This window comes from Sus scrofa, chromosome 7, assembly GCF_000003025.6.
Source record: "Sus scrofa isolate TJ Tabasco breed Duroc chromosome 7, Sscrofa11.1, whole genome shotgun sequence".
In the NCBI taxonomy this organism is placed as follows: Eukaryota; Metazoa; Chordata; class Mammalia; order Artiodactyla; family Suidae; genus Sus; species Sus scrofa.
The window spans coordinates 64,974,114-64,993,766 of record NC_010449.5 but is presented as its reverse complement, the minus strand read 5'-3'; the positions used below and the strand labels follow the sequence as shown (position 1 = coordinate 64,993,766).

Genomic DNA, 19,653 nt, shown 5'->3' with positions numbered 1-19,653 from the left:
TTAATGGATACAGCATTGCCATGGCTGTGGCATAGGTCATAGCTGTGGTTCAGATTCAATCCCTGGCCCAGGAACCTGCATATGCCATGAATGTGGCCATTAAAAAAAAAAAAAAAAAAAAAGTGGAGTTCCTGTCATGACGTAGCGGAAACGAATCCGACTAGGAACCATGAGGTTGTGGGTTTGATCCCTGGCCTTGCTCAGTGGGTTAAGGATCCTGTGTTGCTGTGAGCTGTGGTGTAGGTCACAGACATGGCTTGGATCCCGAATTGCTGTGACTGTGGTGTAGTTTGGCAGCAACAGCTCTGATTAGACCCCTAGCCTGGGAACCTCCATATGCTGTAAGTGGGGCCCTAAAAAGACAAAAAAAAAAAAAAAAAAAAAAAGTGAAAAGACGACTCAAAGAATGGGAGCAAATATTTGCAGATCATGTATTTGCTGAGGGACTTGTATCCCAAAACACAAAGAACTTTTTTTTTTTTTTTTGGGTCTTTTGTCTTTTTAGGGCCATACTTGTAACATATGGAGGTTTCCAGGCTAGGGGTTGAATTGGAGCTGTAGCTGCCGGCCTATACCATAGTCACTGCAATGCTGGATTCTTAACCCACTGAGCAAGGCCAGTGACTGAACCCCCATCCTCAGGGATGCTAGTCGGGTTCATTAACCACTGAGCCGCAACAAGAACTCCCCAAAACACAAAGAACTCTTAAACCTGGTAAGAAAAAGATCAATACTCCAATTTTAAAATGGGAAAAGGGGAGTTCCCCTGGTGGCTCAGTTGTTAATGAACCTGCTTGGGATCCATGAGGATTCGGGTTCGATGCCTGGCCTTGCTCAGTGGGTTAAGGATCTGGCATTGCTGTGAGCTGTGGTGTAGGTCACAAATGCAGCTTGGATCCCGAATTGCCGGGGCTGTGGTATAGGCTGGCAGCTGTAGCTCTGGTTCAACCCCTAGCCTGGAAAACTCCATATGCCATGGGTGCGGCTCTAAAAAGAAAAAAAGGGGGGGTATATTAAGGGAAAGATTACTTTCTAACTGCTGAGAAATCCCTGACCATGCCATGCTGAAATTCCAGAACTCTGGAAGGCATAACTATACCCTCCCAGGAAGAGGAGTGAGCGTCTTCTGAACGGTTAAAAAAAATAAATAAATAAAATAAAATAAAATGGGAAAAGGACCAGATTAGACTTTTGTCCAAAGAAGATACACAAATGATCAATAAACACATGAAATGATGCTCAACATTATTAGTCATTAGGGAAATGGAAATCAAAACTACAATGAAATACCAATTCATACCCAAAATAAGTGGTAAAATAAAAAAGGTGGACAATAATAAATTGTCCACATATATGGCTTGTTGAGGATGTGGAGAAACTGGTATTCTTACACACTGCTAGTGGGAATGTAAAATGATGCAGCTGCTTTGGAAAAATTTGGAGATTCCTTAAATGCCAAACACAGAGTTATCATATGACTTAGCAATTCTACCTTAAGGTATATAACCAAGAGAACTGGAGATATATATATATATCTGGAGAGAGAGAGATATGGAGATATATATATATAGAACTGGAGATATATATATATTTCCACATACAGGAATGTTTGTAATAGCATTATTTATAATTGTCCAAAAGTGGAAACACCCCAAATATCTATCAACTGATGAAAGAATAAGCACAATGGGATGGATCCATACAGAATTTGTTTACTGATACAAAGAAATAAAATACTGATACACTCTACAACATGGATAAACCTTGAAAACATTGTAATAAGTGAAAGAACCAAATACAGTATATACTTTATGACTCCACATACATGAAATGTCCAAAACAGGCAAATCAGAGACAGAAAACAGATTAGTGGTTGCCAGGGGCTGAGGGGACAGTATAGTGTGGAGGGCCTGCTAATATGTACAGGACTTACTGGGGTGATGAAAATATTCTCGGATTAGATAGTAGAAATAGTCACATAACCTAGGGAACACACTTAAACCCAATGAATTCACTTTAAATGGGCTAATTTTGTAGTGTGTGAATTATATTTCAATAAAGCTCATTTAACCTAAAAAGCAGAGGGAGATGAAAATGTATATACTGTATAAGCAAATTCTTCTCTAACTTCACATTATAACTTCCAAAGACTGGAAGGTCGAAGCAGCACAGATATCTCACACTATGGGTCCTATGGATCCCACGAGGATAGTACATGCCTGCTATTTCTCAGCCACTGGGAGAAATCCATTTAATTCTCTAAATAAATCCCCTAAAGATAAACCTCATGCCACAGTCAGGTATAAAAGCCACCAGAGCCTGCAGATAAAAGTCAACAGGGATACTGAGGAAATTCAATGAGGAGCATCTCTTATCACAGAGGCTGAGTTTGCCCTAGCCGACCCCCTGAGGATGCCAGAATCTCATTACTTCCATCTACCACCATAAAACTGAACTCAATCCCAAAAGTTACATAAGTAGATGTGAAGCTAGAAGGGACACATATTGCTTAGGATCTAGAACATATTCCAAATGAAAAACATGCCAAGTCGTTTCCTCCTATCAGTATAACATAATAAGAGTTAACAAACAAGCATAACAGAGAACCAAATAAATAAAAATGAAAAAGACTGACTTTTTTTTGGTCATTTATAGATCACTTGCTGTGTGCATGGCACTTCACATATAGCATCTTAGTTAATCTTCACAATAATTCCTCCACAGACACAAGGAAGAGGTAAGTGATATTAAATAAACTGGCAAAATGTTACACATGCAGTAAGCAGGTAGTGGAGGCAGAATTACAATCAAAGGAAACCTTGATAACCAATTATAAATATTAAAGTTATTTTAACCGAAATTTAAGTGAAAAAAATGAAAGGATAATGGTATATGCAGGAACTAGGACTTAAAGCTGCAGAAATCTCAAGTCAGGTTTGAATCTCTATTTTTTTCCCCCTTTTTAGGGCCACACTTGCAGCATATGTAAGTTCCTTCGGCTAGGGGGTCGAACTGGAGCTAGATCTGCTGGCCTACGCCACAGCCACAGCCATGCCAGATCTGAGCCACGTCTGCAAACTACACCACAGCTCACAGCAACACAGGATCCTTAATCCACTGAGCAAGGCCAGGGATAGAACCTGCAACCTCATGGTTCCTAGTTGGATTCATTTCCTCTGTGCCATGATAGAAACTCCTAATATGCCTAGTATTTAACAAAAATCTCTCACAAATGTATTGATGACAAAGAAGCCAAAAGAAAAATGGACAAAGGAGCTGAAAAGCAAATTAAACACTGAACTGTCATGAGATCTGGCAAAGATTAAAAGACTAAAATAGCCAGAGTTAGCACCAGTGTAGGGGACCCAGGCCTAGCCTCTATGGCACTCTGGACCTAGATGCTCCTGAATGACTTCATTCATATATTTAATACTTGAGAAGTTGACTTGTTTGTATCTCCTCTTTAAGGGCATCTTGATCCTTTTTATTTTAGAAGTAACCCAGTGGCTAGCCTCTAAGTGACACTCATGAATCACCTAAGCAACATGTCTGTGAGATACAAAAATTAGAACAATCAGAAATATCTGGGTCCAAGATGAGAGCAAAGCTTCACCCTGACAGCATTACTTCCTAAGCCTTCTGCAGCCTACCACCCACCCAGGTGTCAAAAGCAGAAAGTCAATGACTTATCCTCAATTTTTCCTTTCCCAGCCATAAAGATTAAGAATGGCCAATATAGGAAGTTCCCTTGTGGCATAGCAGGCTAAGGATCTAGAATTGTCACTGCAGCAGCTTGGGTCACTGCTGTGGCATGGGTTCAATCTCTGGCCCAGGAACTTCCATACATTATGGGTGCAGCAAAAACAAAAACAAACAAAAAGAATGGCCAATATGTATTATGAAAAGTTAGCCTAAATTTTTCAGAGAAATACCAATTTCTCATACTTTATCATTGAAAAGCTTCATAAGCCAGAATAAATGTTTCCTAATGAAAAACCAGTAACACTGTGACTCAAATTTCCCACTTCTGCAATGTACCCTACTTTACTATTGTTATTAAAGCTACAATTAACTGAAGCCCATTTTAAAAGCACAACCAAAACAAGCTACCCAAAAAACACTGAACAACCACATGTCTAGAGATAAGAAATATTTAACCTAATGTTAAAGGCTAATGTATCCCAATGATTTATAAGTTAGAAAACACTTGTGGCATAAGTCAGATAAGAAACAATGACTATAAGGAGAAAAAAACTGTCCTGGTTCCCAAACATGGCCCTATTATTCCTTTCAGTGATACAGACTGCTATGTTCTTGGTGGTATTACTGATGACATATCAATCTTTCCTTTTGAAAATAAAGACATAATTTTTTCCCAAAGACAGAATTTTTTCCCAAAGTCCCAAATATGAAAAACCCTTCAATTTTCACAATTTGTTGCTTCTACAATTAAAAAAATAACTTATCAAATCTTCACCAAAATCAAATCCAAACAAATTTAGATCTTAATATAAAATCTCTTGGCTTTTTTAGATTCATGCAGAGTAGCATTTAATAATTAAAATGGATTATATGAAAGCCAGTATTCTGAATTACATGCCAACAAATCTGACAACCTAGAAGAAATGGACAGCTTTCTAGAGACATATAGCCTGCCAAACCTGAATCAAGAAGAAATAGATCAACTGAACAGATGTATCACTAGAAATGAAATTGAATATGCCATAAAAACACTCCCTACAAATAAAAGTCCAAGACCACCAGATGGCTTCACAGGCAAATTCTACCAAACATACAAACAAGAACTTATACACCCATTCTTATTAAACTTTTTCAAAACATTGAAGAAGAAAGAAAAATCCCAAAGACATTCTATGAAGCCACCATCACCCCAATACCAAAACCAAAGATACTACAAAAAAAGAAAACTATAGGCCAACATCTTTGATGAATATAGATGCAAAAATTCGCAAAAGAATTTTAGCCAACTGAATCCAACAGCACATCCCAAGTTCACAAGGATGGTTCAACATACACAAGTCTATCAACATCATACACTGCATTAACCAAAGAAAAATCAAAAACCACATGATCATCTCAACAGATGCAGAAAAAGCATCTGACAAAATCCAACACTCATTCATTCATTCATTATAAAAATTCTTACCAAAGTGGATATAGAAGGGATATACCTTAGCATAATAAGAGCCATTTGTGACAAACCCATAGCCAGTATAATACTCAATAGAGAAAAGCTGAAAGCCTTCTGGCTAAAATCTGGAACAAAACAAAGATGCCACTTTCACCACTTTTATTCAACTTAGTATTGAAAGTCCTAGCCACAGCAACCAGACAAACAAAAAAGGTATCCAAATTGGAAGAAAAGAGGCAAAACTGTCACATTATGCAGATGACATGATACTATATACAGAAAACCCTAAGGACTCCATACAAAAACTACTTGAGGTGATCAACAAATTCATCAAAGTAGAATACAAGATTAACATTCAGAAATCAGTCACATTTCTGTATACTAACAATGAAATATTAGAAAAGGAATACAAAAATTCAATACCTTTTAAAATAGCACCTCCCAAAATTATTTACCTAGGAATAAACTTGACCAAGGAGGAGAAAGACTTATGTGCTGAGAACTATAAAACATTAATCAAGGAAATTAAAGAGGAATCAAAGAAATGAAAAGATATTCCATGCTCCTGGATTGGAAGAATTAATATTGTTAAAATGGCCATACTATCCAAAGCAATCTATAGTGTCAATGCAATCCTTATCAAATTACCAATGACAATTTTTCACAGGAATTTTTGAACAAACAATCCAAAAATTTATATGGAACCATAAAAGACCCAGAATTGCCAAAGCAACCCTAAGGAACAAAGACCAAGCAGGAGGCATAACTCTCCCAGACTTCTGGCAATATTAAAAAGCCACAGTCATCAAGATAGTATGATATTGGTACCAAAACAGACATACAGACCAACAAAACAGAAGAGAGAACCCAGAAATAAACCCAGACACCTACTGTCAATTAATCTTCGACAAAGGAGGCAAGAATATACAATGGGAAAAAGACAGTCTTTGCAGCAAGTGGTGCTGGGAAAACTGGACAGCCACATGTAAATCAATGAAACTAGAACACACCCTCACACCATGCACAAAAATAAACTCAAAATGGCTTAAAGACTTGAACATAAGAGAAGACACCAGCAAACTCCTAGAAGAGAACATAGGCAAAGCATGCTCTGACATCAACCTTACAAATGTTTTCTTAGGTCAGTCTCCCAAGGTAATAGAAATAAAAACAAAAATAAACCAATGGGACCTAATGAAACTTACTTCTTTTGCTTTTGCACAGCAAAGGAAACCATAAAAAAAAAAAGACAACCCATGGAATGAGAGAAAACAGTTTCAAACGATGCAACCAACAAGGGCTTAATCTCCAAAATACACAAACAACACAAACAACTCAACAGCAAAAAAACAAACAACCCAATTGAAAAATGGGCAGAAGATCTGAATAGACATTTCTCCAAAGCAGATATACAAATGATCAATAGGAACATGAAAAAATGCTCAACATCACTATTTGTGAGAGAAATGCAAAACAAAAGTACCATGTGGTACCACTTCACACCAGTCAGAATGGCTATCATTAGTTAGGTCTAAAATAACGAATGCAGGAGAGGGTATGGAGAAAAGGGAACCCTCCTACACTGTTGGTGAAAAAGTAAAGTGGTACAATCACTATGGAAAACAGTATGGAGGTACCTCGGAAAACTAAATATAGGACTATGATATGATCCAGCAATCCCACTCCTGGACATATATCCGGACACAATTTTCATTTAAAAAGATACATGAACCCCTATGTTCACTGCAGCTTTATTCACAATAGTCAATACATGGAAGCAACCCAAGTGTCCATTGACAGATGAATTGATTATGAAAATGTGGTACATATACACAATGGAATACTACTCAGCCATAAAAAAACAAAATAATGCCATTTGCAGCAATGTGGATGGAACCAGAGACTCTCATACTAAGTGAAGTAAATCAGAAAGAAAAAGACAAATACCACATGATATCACTTATATCTGGAATCTAATATATGGCACAAACAAATCCATCTATAGAAAAGAAACAAACTCATAGACATGGAGAACAGACTTATGGTTGCTGAGGGGGAGAGAGTGGGATAGACTGGGAGTTTGGGGTTACTAGATGCAAACTAACACATTTGGAATGGATAAGCAGTAAGATCCTGCTGTATAGCACAGGGAACTATATCTAATCACTCGTGATTGAACATGATGGAGGATAATGTGAGAAAAAGAATGTATACATATATATATATATGTATAACTGGGTCACTTTGCTATATAGCAGAAATTGACAGAACATTGTAAATCAACTATAATAAATTTTTTTAAAAAAGAAAGGATTCTCAAATTACATTATGAACTACTAATGATGATTCTCAAAAATAAGGTAATAAAAACCACATTAACATATAATTAAGAACATATAGTGCACAATAAGTTTTGACTGCTAAAGTTTAAAATAAGAAAATTGTATTCAGGTTAACAAAAAGGGGTTGGAAGTACCCCTCAAAAGTCCAGAGGCTATAAAAAAAATTTTTTTTTTTTTGTCTTTTTTGCTATTTCTTTGGGCCGCTTCCACAGCATATGGAAGTTCCCAGGCTAGGGGTCGAATAGGAGCTGCAGCCGCCAGCCTACGCCAGAGCCACAGCAACGCGGGATCCGAGCCACGTCTGCAACCTACACCACAGCTCACAGCAACGCCGGATCGTTAACCCACTGAGCAAGGGCAGGGATCGAACCTGCAACCTCATGGTTCCTAGTCGGATTCGTTAACCACTGCGCCACGACAGGAACTCCAAGAGGCTATAAAAAATTTTAATGCAAATAAAGATTACTATAAAAAATATCAGTGACCAGTCAATCATAGATGCTTAAGATTTCAGAAAAGCACTGATAGTTTTTAACTTAGTGCCACAGATAAAGTCATTTAAAATTTTCATGTACGAAATATTTATTTTTTTCTCGAAGGCCTGGGTAAAAGAGAACTTAGCAAAGTATATAAAGTTCAGTCCTTAGCTTATCAAAGGAATTACTAAAACCCAGCAAGAAATATAGGCATATTTAAACTATTAGGTAACATAATGAGAACACAGTAGGTATCTTTACCTAAGTTTTTTTTTTTTTCCTTGTCTTTTTAGGGCCACACCTGCAGCACATGGAAGTTCCCAGGCTAGGGGTTGAATCCAAGCTATAGCTGCCAGCTTATGCCACAGCCACAGCAACACCAGATCCAAGCCAGTCTGGAACCTACACCACAGCTCACAGCAACATCGGATCCTTAACCCACTGAGCGAGGGCAGGGGTCAAACCTTCATCCTCATGGATACTCGATGGGTTCATTACCGCTGAGCCACAATGGGATCTTTACCAAAAATTTTTAACTCTTAAATTGAGGTGAAACGTCCATATAATAGGACTTACTATACAGTAAATAAAAAAGAGAAAGAAGGTGGTTTATCATTACAATGGATTAATTTTAAAGATATTTTAAGTGAAAAAAGGTATAAACAACAGTATGTTATCTTTCACAATAAAAGGGGCAGGAGAGAGAGAGAGAGTGTGTGTGTGTGAGTGTGTGTGTATGTTTTTAAAGGTCTATATGAAATTAGATTTGCAAAAATACATACAAAACTGTTAACACAAGGGCCTTGGGGAAAGGGTAAAAGGGTAGCTGGAAAATAGTACAAGGTAAGCTTTCCTCAGTATACCTTGTGTATTTTGAATTTGAGCAATATAAATGCATGCATAACAAAAGAAAAAATAAAAAGTACTTTACCTTGAACCATTGTTCCTAATGACTTCCACAGTTTCTTCAACAAAATATCGATTTTTGACATATGCAAAAATATCATCACAAATTTCATGTAAGCGTGAACGATGGGTAAGGTTGGTCAAGTATAAAACTGGAACAATTAGTGGTTCTGGAAAACTCTGAAGATTCTGTCTTGCTTTTTTTTCTGACTCAAGTGCTTCTTGATAGGTCAGTCCAGGTCTACCCGTCACAGCACAACTCCACACAAGACTGTTGCACAGAATGGTTCGTTCAAAAAAGTCACTGATTAAAAAACAAAAACAAAAATCCATTACCTATCATTTCACAAATTTTACATTAAAAGCTAATAAAGGTTGCACCTTTATTGCAAAATTTTACAAAGAATCATAGCACTCAAAAACAAGAGTTTAGTAACTGGTCAATTTACACATTAATACAAACACAAGAAAAAGGTATATTCAAACTAGACATTCATATTTTGCAATTTAAAGGTACATTCAGCCAAAGTTGGACTTTGATTTCCATCAGTTTTGAAACTGGAGTGAAACAAAATAAATTCAACCTCTCTTTTCCCTTCTAATTTTTAAGGTTTTTGTTCCAAAGCAGTCAAAACACTGTCAACTCAAGCACTTAACATGAATTTTGAAAGGCTTTAACATAACAGTGAAAAACCAGGAAATCTATGCATCTAACAATAAGAGAAAGGTTAAGTAATGAAAAAAAATCACATAATGAAAAAATCACAGTCATTAAACTATAAAAGGAGAGTTCCTAACATGTAAATAGGAAAAACAACTTCCAGTCTGCTTCCCTCCTATGTTTTTTCAAAGTAAAAGATGCCAAAACAATACATACACATATACACACAAACACACACACATACATGTAAATAATACAGTCCCACTTGTGTTAAAAAAAAAAGAGAGAAAGAAAAAGAAGAGGAAGGAAGGAAAGAAGGAAAGGAGATAAAGATAACCTAAAGAGGCATAAAATATTTCTGGAATGTTATACAAAAATCAAGGTAACAGCTACAGAATGGGGATGAGAGTAAGGGACCACCACTCTACTCAATGCTTTTCTGCACTGTTGGGATTTCTTTCTTTCCTTTTTTTTTTTTTGTCTTTTTTAGGGCCTCACACGAGGCACATGGAGGTTCCCAGGCTAGGGATCTAATCAGAGCTCTAGCCGCCGGCCTATGCCACAGCCACAGCAACTCGGGATCCAAGCCACATTGTGACCTACACGACAGCTCACGGCAATGTCAGATCCTTAACCCACTGAGAGAGGCCAGGAATCAAACCCATAACCTCATGGCCAGGGATCAAACCCGTAACCTCATGGTTACTAGTGGGGTTCATTAACCACTGAATCATGAAGGGAACTCCCGGAATTTATCACTATGAGAATTGATTTCTTTTAAAAAAATCTATTGTCTTTTTTTTTTTTTTTTTTTTTGGCTGCAGCCACAGCACAGAGATTGCCGGGCCAGGGACTGAACCCATGCCACAGCAATTACAATGCCAGATTTTTTTTTTTTTTTTTTTTTTGTCTTTTTGGCATTTCTTGGGCCACTCCCGTGGCATACGGAGGTTCCCAGGCTAGGGGTCAAATCGGAGCTGTAGCCGCCGGCCTACGCCAAAGCCATAGCAATACCAGATCTGAGCCACATCTGCAACCTACACCACAGCTCATGGCAACACCAGATCCTTAACCTACTGAGCAAGGGCAGGGACCGAACCCGCAACCTCATGGTTCCTAGTCGGATTCATTAACCACTGCGCCACGACGGGAACTCCACAATGTCAGATTTTTAACCTACTGAGACAGCAGGGAACTCCTTTTCTTCAGTCATTTTCAAAATTCAAGAGATCTATAATAGAGACATATTTCTGAGATAATATTACACAGAAAAAACTCCAAATCACTGAATGACATAATTCCATATGCATTAATTATAACAGAAAAAATGTGCAATTTTTCATATTTATACAAATACCATAATAAAATGTTCCTCATGGAGAAAGGAGGGGACTGGGAAGGAAGGAAAAGGAAAATTTGTTACTCTAAATATTTCCATATCATTTGAATTTTTATGATGAGCAGGTACTCATTATTTTTTATAATAAATTATTATTATTATTTTTTCCTATGTTTAATTTTTTTTTTTTGTCTTTTTGCTATTTCTTGGGCCGCTCCCGCGGCATATGGAGGCTCCCAGGCTAGGGGTCTAATCGGAGCCGTAGCTGCCAGCCTATGCCAGAGCCACAGCAACGCAGGATCCGAGCCACGTCTGCAACCTACACCACAGCTCACGGCAACACCGGATCGTCAACCCACAGAGCAAGGGCAGGGACCAAACCCGCAACCTCATGGTTCCTAGTCGGATTCATTAACCACTGCGCCACGACGGGAACTCCACAATGTCAGATTTTTAACCTACTGAGACAGCAGGGAACTCCTTTTCTTCAGTCATTTTCAAAATTCAAGAGATCTATAATAGAGACATATTTCTGAGATAATATTACACAGAAAAAACTCCAAATCACTGAATGACATAATTCCATATGCATTAATTATAACAGAAAAAATGTGCAATTTTTCATATTTATACAAATACCATAATAAAATGTTCCTCATGGAGAAAGGAGGGGACTGGGAAGGAAGGAAAAGGAAAATTTGTTACTCTAAATATTTCCATATCATTTGAATTTTTATGATGAGCAGGTACTCATTATTTTTTATAATAAATTATTATTATTATTTTTTCCTATGTTTAATTTTTTTTTTTTTGTCTTTTTGCTATTTCTTGGGCCGCTCCCGCGGCATATGGAGGCTCCCAGGCTAGGGGTCTAATCGGAGCCGTAGCTGCCAGCCTATGCCAGAGCCACAGCAACGCAGGATCCGAGCCACGTCTGCAACCTACACCACAGCTCACGGCAACACCGGATCGTCAACCCACAGAGCAAGGGCAGGGACCAAACCCGCAACCTCATGGTTCCTAGTCGGATTCATTAACCACTGCGCCACGACAGGAACTCCTATAACAAATTATTTTTAAAATAGAATAGGTTAAATGTATGCATAAAATGTTAACAATAGTTTTCTCTAAATGGTAATGGTTAGATATTTTTCCTTTCTGTATATTTTGGTCTACTGTTCAATAATTATATGTAACCAACATAATTCACTATTCTCTTTTTCTCTTTCCTGAAATACCCCTTTCTTTCTCCCATCATTCTAAAACATATTAAAACTGCTATACATTTATTTCCTTGTTAGTATATCTGTATAGGTTATTCCTGTGGTAGTCTGATCTCCAAAGATGATTTGGAATAGTTCCATTAAAATAGCTTAATTTATTGGAGTTCCCGTCGTGGCTCAGTGGTTAACGAATTCAACTAGGAACTATGAGGTTTCAGGTTCGATCCCTGGCCTCGTTCAGTGGGTTAAGGATCTGGTGTTGCCGTGAGCTGTGGTGTAGGTCGCAGACACGACTCGGATCTGGTGTGGTTGTGGTGTAGGCCGGTGGCTACAGCTCCAATTAGATCCCTAGCCTGGGACCCTCCATATTCCACAGGTGCAGCCCTAAAAGAGAAAAAAAAAAGGCTCAATTTACTTATTTGTATGCAGATTCTGCAACAACAAAAATGAAATCTATGGAAAAAAAAATCATACCTTACCAGAAATGAGACCTAAAAATATAACATATTTATGCCAAGTAACCTAACTCAGTATAAAGAAGATCCCTTTGAAGCATGCACATTTAGTAGAGGAGATAATCGGTGTGTATTATTAAAATGCAAAGTTAACAAGTGATTATCTTTACAAGACAGAAGTAGATATCCTTTCAGAATTCAGAGGAAGGGAAGGAGTAGAGGTAGGCAAAAAAGACCAAGACAGAGGAAGTGGCATTCAGAGTCAGGATGTAAAGGAAAAGTAGAGCTGGAGGAGAGGAAAAAAAAAAAAAAAAGCCTCCGCCAGAGAGAAAGATGAATATAATATGGTTCTTTTAAGCAAGAAAATCTATGTAGATAAATAGTTTATTAGCTAAGAGAAAGGCAACAGACATACCCAGAAGGTGGTTATCAACAGCACAGAATAAAATGAATGGATGGATTTTGAAAGGTCTTATTTTTTACTGCCTAAAACTGCAGTTCACTTAGAAAAGCTTTATAAAAAGTTTTTTGTTTGTTTTTTGTTTTTTGTTGTTGTTTTTTTTTTTTTTTTTTTTTTTTTTTTTTGCTTTTTGCTTTTTAGGGCCACACCACGGCATATGGAGGTTCCCAGGCTAGGGGTCTAATTGGAGCTACAGCTGCTGGCCTACACCACAGCTCACCAGATCCTTAACCCACCGAGCAAGGCCAGGGATCAAATCCGCAACCTCATGGTTCCTACTCGGATTGTTTCTGCTGCGCCATGACAGGAATTCCAAGAAAAGCTTTATAAAAAGTTTTAAACTTTTCTCTATAGAAACAAACACATCTGTAAGATGGTTTCCCAAGCCACATATAGTTAGTACATAATGTACATGAAATATATTTATTTCTTTCTTTTGGCCACTCCCATAGCATATGGAAGTTCCTGGGCCAGGGATCCAAACTGGTGCCACAGCAGTGACCACACCAGATCCTTAGCTAGCTTCATTGCAAGAAAACTCCTCTATTTCTAATAATTTAAACTACATCTAGTACTACTGGTGACCTTTCAACAAGGGAAAGGGGTGCTGATCTCTGCACACTCAAAAACCTGCAAAAAACACTCAGCCCTCCTTACCCACAGTCAATTGTTAAGGAAAATATACTTCAAATCTAGATATTTTACACATTAACTAGTCTCTAAGCCAATGCTATCAGAAATAGAATGCTAGCCACAAATATAACTTTAAATTTTCTTTTTCTTTCTTTCTTTTTTGGTCTTTTCAGGGCCGCACCCACAGCATATGGAGGTTCCCAGGCTAGGAGTCGAATTGGAGCTGTAGCTGCTGGCCTACACCACAACCACAGCAACTCGGGATCCAAGCCGTATCTGTGACCTACACTACAGCCACAGCAACACTGGATGTGCGCCGCGTCTGCAACCTACACCACAGCTCAGGCAACGCCGGATCCTTAACCCACTGAGCGAGGCCAGGGACAGAACCTGCGTCCTCATGGATGCTAGTCAGATTCTTTTCCACTGAGCCATGATGGAAACTCCTAACTTAAAATTTCCTAAGGGCAATATTTTAAAAAATTTTTTAAGAGATACTAATTCAATAATGTATTTTCTTTAACCCAGTATATTCCAAAATATTTCAATATGTAATCAATATTGAAAATTTTCCCCTTGGTGGAGGGAACCAAATCTTCAAAATCCAGTATGTATTTTACATCTACTGCACATCTTAATTCTGACTAGTCACATTTCAAATTCATAATAACCCCCATGCCAAAGAATGGTTCCTGCATTTGGGCAGCACAGCTTTTGCCACAGCCGGTTCATATTTTATAGCCTGGACTATTTGGTGCCGAGTGGCAGAAGGACAGACTATAGACTGGGCTTCAATAAACACTATTCAGATTTGTTACCATTGTACCAGGAATGACACAAGTACCAAAAACCTCCACTAAACATATGGATAGTCAGTAACCAGTGATGTACAGCTACCCCCCCCCTTTTACTTTTTTTGCTTTTTAGGGCCACACCCATGACATATGGAGGTTCCCAAGCCGGGGGTCTATCTAATCAGAGCTGTAGCTGCCAGCTTATGCCACAGCCACAGCAACTCAGGATCCAAGCTGCATTTGTGACCTACACCACAGCTCATGGCAATGCCGGATCCTTAACCACTGAGTGAGGCCAGGGATCGAGCCCACATCCTCATGGATGCTAGTCAGATTCACTTCCGCTGAGCCATGATGGGAACTCCCAGCTGCCCTTCTTCACCCAGGTTTCCACAGCCTCCTGTAAAGTGTTTGTACTGTTTGTTTCCTTTAGCCTCTATCTACTCTACAAAGTTGTTAAGTTACAGCCCTGCTGTGCACAAAGATATACCCTCAGGGGGAGGAAAGCAGGGCACACTACTTCAGTGGCCATTTCAAAGCAAGGGGTAAAAAGCTAGAGACGCTTTCTCTCTTCAACACCCACTACTGGCACGGCACCATCTCTAACATTACATACCTTCACTTACGCCCACTTCTATAATTCTGTTCTTCACCCACTCATCATACACATTCAAATGTGTAGGATTTTGTTAAGAATACTGAACTCTAGGGGACAGGTTACAGTGCCTCTTCAATTTCTATATTATAAAAATATAAAATGACACTTTTACAAGAAGCACATTTTTATTATTGTGAAGAAAAATTTATAACATGCAAAGTACTACTTTATATCAGTTTAAACAAATATAGATTATTATAGTCTGTAATTTATTATTGGCCTGGAGGTCAAATCCAGCATTCTACCTGTTCTTCTAGTTTCATTGGAACACAACCATTGGAACCAAACCACATTTTTAGCTATTGCCTGTAACTGCTTTCTTACTAGTCTGCAGAGTTGGATAGGTACAACAGACAGACACCTAATGGCCTGGAAAGCCTAAAATATTTATCTGGCCCTTTAAGAAAACATTTGGTAATCTCTGCCCTTTACCATTATTTCCTAAGAAAAAATTGCTTCTGAGTTACCAGGTCAAGTACTGGTAAGAACACACTTCTTAAACCAAAGTCAACCAACTCTCTAGTAAACAAATTAAGAAAAGGCAACATCCTGTTAACTTGCTGGGTATTTGGAAAACTAAAAACCTAGCATAGTAAGATTAAGAATGAACTGACATAAAAACCAAAAACCAACTACAATTCGGAAAAAATAAATCCAAAGCGTACTCTATTTACCTAATGGCCGAAACAATATTAACTGGTCATAATACAAGAACGAGCCAGCATAACACCACAGAAAAGATCCAAGGGACATAAGCAAACTCCCCTGTCCACAAAATAATTAGTAACTGAGAAATGTAGCCATAGGTTAAAAACTAATATAATTTCTGACTTAAACAGCATATGGTTTGCAAAAGATGGAAAATATGGTTTATAAACTTAGAAAAGTATTAACTGCTAAAAGACATCACAGGTTGTCCCAACAATTTCCTCCACTGAAGGGGTTATAAGAGCATGGGGTTTGGATAATAACAGGCATGGTAGACTAAACATGCCTTATGTTAAACAGAGAAATGACAGATGAAAATTACATTTCTCACATTTTTCATCAACAGGAGGAAAATTCAATTAAAAATATAGGAGTTCCCTCTGTGGCTCAGTGGTTAATGAACCTGACTAGTATCCATGAGGACACGGGTTACGTCCCTGGCCTTGCTCAGTAGGTTAAGGACCCAGCGTTGCCGTGAGCTGTGGAGCAGGTCGCAGACACAGCTTGGATCCCAAGTTGCTGTGGCTGTGGTGTAGGCAGGCAGTTGTGGCTCCGATTTGACCCCTAGCCTGGGCACCTCTATATGCAGCAGGTGTGGCCCTAAAAAATGATATATACATATACATAAAGTTTAGTTTAATAAATACTCTAATGAACTATTACTTTGCACTTAGTACTGCCTGAGACTTAATGACATACAAGGCAGGCTCCTAAAATCTGCAGATGATTCTAAGGTGAGCAATAGCAATAAAGATTTTTTAAATCTAGACATTAAACCTTAAGTTAAATCGACAAAGGTGAAACACAGCTCCATCTGTCAGGACCCAATTCAGATGGTATCTCCTATTTGGGGGCTTCCTCAACTCTCCAGCAGTTATCAGCTCCATTTTCTATGTTCCCACTACATGAGTTCCATAGCACATGTGATTTATGCCATTGTGTATAGACACACATTCTTTCCTCACTACAGGGACAGACTATTTCAGTATCTCCAAAGACTTTCCAAAGTACAGTTTCAAGTATAAACATTTTCTCATTGATAGTCCACATTTACTTTTATGTGTATCTAAAAAGAGAAAGTATACATATGAATGGGAAGAAGAAAGAAAAGTGCCTGAATCTCAGCTTTACCACTTGTACAACATGACTGTAAGTTACACAGACTTTCATCTAACCTAAATTTCTCTTCTATAAAATGGGAATAATGTCTTCCATAAACAGTTAATATGAAATTAAGATAATATCATGTGCCTAAATAAACTGTATCAATTCTTACTGTTTAAGTATTATATTTGTAAAGAGATAATAGAATACACAGAATAACCTGTATGGTAGAGGAATAACGTCAGGGGAACACAGAGGAACACATACAAGGCTTGAGAATCTTTGAAAAGTTCAGGATTGGGAAGGGGGTTAGGAAAAGGATTAACTACAGAGGGATTATAAGCAAACATTCAATTCTAATCTGGATGACCCAAGTATAAAATCTTAATTGCTGAGTGGGAGGTTATTTGCAGAGGGTTGAGGGAGTGCAGGCTCCTTAAAAATGACTTTCATATTCTTATCACAAGAGGTGGAGTCTATTTCACCACTCTGTGAGTTTGGGCTGGCCTTGAGATTGGCTTTGATCACCAAAATATAAAATGACATTGAGAAATGTCCACTCTCACTCTCCTGGCATCCTGAGACCAGCACATGAAGAAGCCCAAGCTAGCCTTCTGAGGATGAAAGACCATATGGTGAGAAATGCCACCCAGTATATTAAATCATCATGTAGAACACTTTAAATATCTTATGATTCTATTTGTCAATTATATCTCAATAAAGCTGGAAAACACACAGAAAGAAAGGCCATCCCAGCTGAGATCCCTGACACATGACTGAGGCCACCTCTTACTCCACCTAGCCTCAGCCAATCCTCCAGCTGACTATAGCTAAATCAATGAGCATAGACAGACCAGCAGAAACCATAATGGCAACCCACAGAATAGTAGGCAAATAAAATGGGTGTTTTGAGCCACTAAGTTTTAGGGTGGCCTGTTATACATTAACTGATATATATATATTGTGTCTGAAGAACAGAAACATGGTAGCCTGCTAACCAGACAAAAGGTGAAAGCCAAAAAAGAACATTTGGGAATCTATTATACTACCCACAAAAAAAGGACTCATAGACCCAAATATCTGGGCCATGTGGCAGACTCCTAAAGAGGAGCTGAACACCTAATTTGAAGACATTAGTTGTGAAGATTATCCAACTTTCCTTGAAAACTATGCTTACCAAAGAGCCCTCTGATAACAACTAGATTTCATACATAGCTGATTATCAGTTTGGGAACTGGTCTAAGTGAAGAGCATTTTTTTCCCCACTATGAATTGATGGAATTCTGATTTGTACATATAATAGCTAGAACTCAATCACTTGGGGTATAGTTAATGTCAAGTGTCTGAGTAGCAGATAATGGTACCGACACAAAGATCTAGGCAGCCAGCTTGAATTCCAAGCACTGCCCCTATACTTTTGGTGAATACTTATGCAAACTTTAACAAATATTAGGAAGAATTCTCCATAAGCACTGCATGATGCTAAATATAAACACAAACTCTAGAGTCTTAAGTATGTGACTACCAATTCTAGTGTCATCAATCACTAGACAGTGGTTTTTGACACTGATCTTGGACTTACTCCTCCTTCCCAACCCCAGCTTCCTCGTCTGTAGAAGAAGGCTGGTGAGAGAACTGAATTAACTAGTAAGCTGATGAATAATGAAAACAGGATGCCTTATAAAGTAGCAAAACACTTTTCACTGGAAAGCCAGATAGAAACATAAGTTGGTTTGTCAGTGATGTTGTAGGAGAGATTCCTATGTTTTACTGAAAAGTGTGACTCACTTGGAGATGAGAAATACCAGCCAATTCCAAGAATCTAAATGGCTTTTACAAGGTCATTTTATTCAGGAGATTAAAGTCACTAGATAAAAAAAAAAAAATCATTTTCCTACCCTATAAATCTAGAACTTCTGGTATTCAGAACTCATTATACCATTTCTGAACAATCCACAGACAAAAAAAGTAATAAAACTAAAAATTGTCAGCTAACTAAATTGCAGAATAAACTTTTATCTCATTTAAAAGATTAAATTATGCACTTAATTCTATTCTCTTTATCTATGAGCTTCATTTTTCTTGTTTTTTTTTCCCCCTAGGTTCCACACATAAGCAAGATCATATATTATTTTTCCCCATAGGTTCCATACATAAGCAAGATCATATAGTATTTGCTTAGCATAATGCCCTTGAGGTCCATATGTATTGCTATAAATGACAAGATCTCATTCTTTTATAAGGCTGAACATTTCATTGTGTGTGTGTGAGTGTACATACACACACACCACATCTTCTTCACCCACTTATCCATTAATGGACACTTATGTTGTTTCCATGTCTTGGCTATTGTAAATAATGCTGCAATAAACATGAGGTACATATACCTTCTCAAACTAGTGTTTTCATTTTTTGTGGATCATTACCTAGAAGTCAAACTGCTGGATCATATGGTAGTCCTATTTGCAATTTTTTGAGGAGCCCTCATACAGTTTTCCATAATGGCTACACCAATTTATATTCCCAACAATAGTGCATGAAGGTTCCCTTTCTCCACATCCTCCTCAACACTTGTTACTTCTACTTCTAGAGTTTTTTTTGGTTTTTGTTTTTTTGGCTACATCCATGGCATGTGGAAGTTTCTGGGCTAGGGACTGAACCTATGCCACAGCAGTTACCTAAGCTGCTGCAGTGACATCAGATCCTTAACCTGCTGTGTCACAAGGGAACTTCTCTAGTCTT

General features: G+C 38.0%; 1 protein-coding gene across 2 annotated transcripts in view; it reads right to left on the bottom strand.

Annotated features, from left to right (window-relative positions):
* BAZ1A (bromodomain adjacent to zinc finger domain 1A) overlaps positions 1 to 19,653 on the bottom strand; it is a 100,344-nt gene that overhangs the window by 76,203 nt on the left and 4,488 nt on the right. For both annotated transcript variants that reach the window (NM_001244159.1, XM_013989047.2), the window contains 1 exon segment: positions 8,902 to 9,180. In NM_001244159.1, the coding sequence (NP_001231088.1) occupies positions 8,902 to 9,180 (279 nt within the window).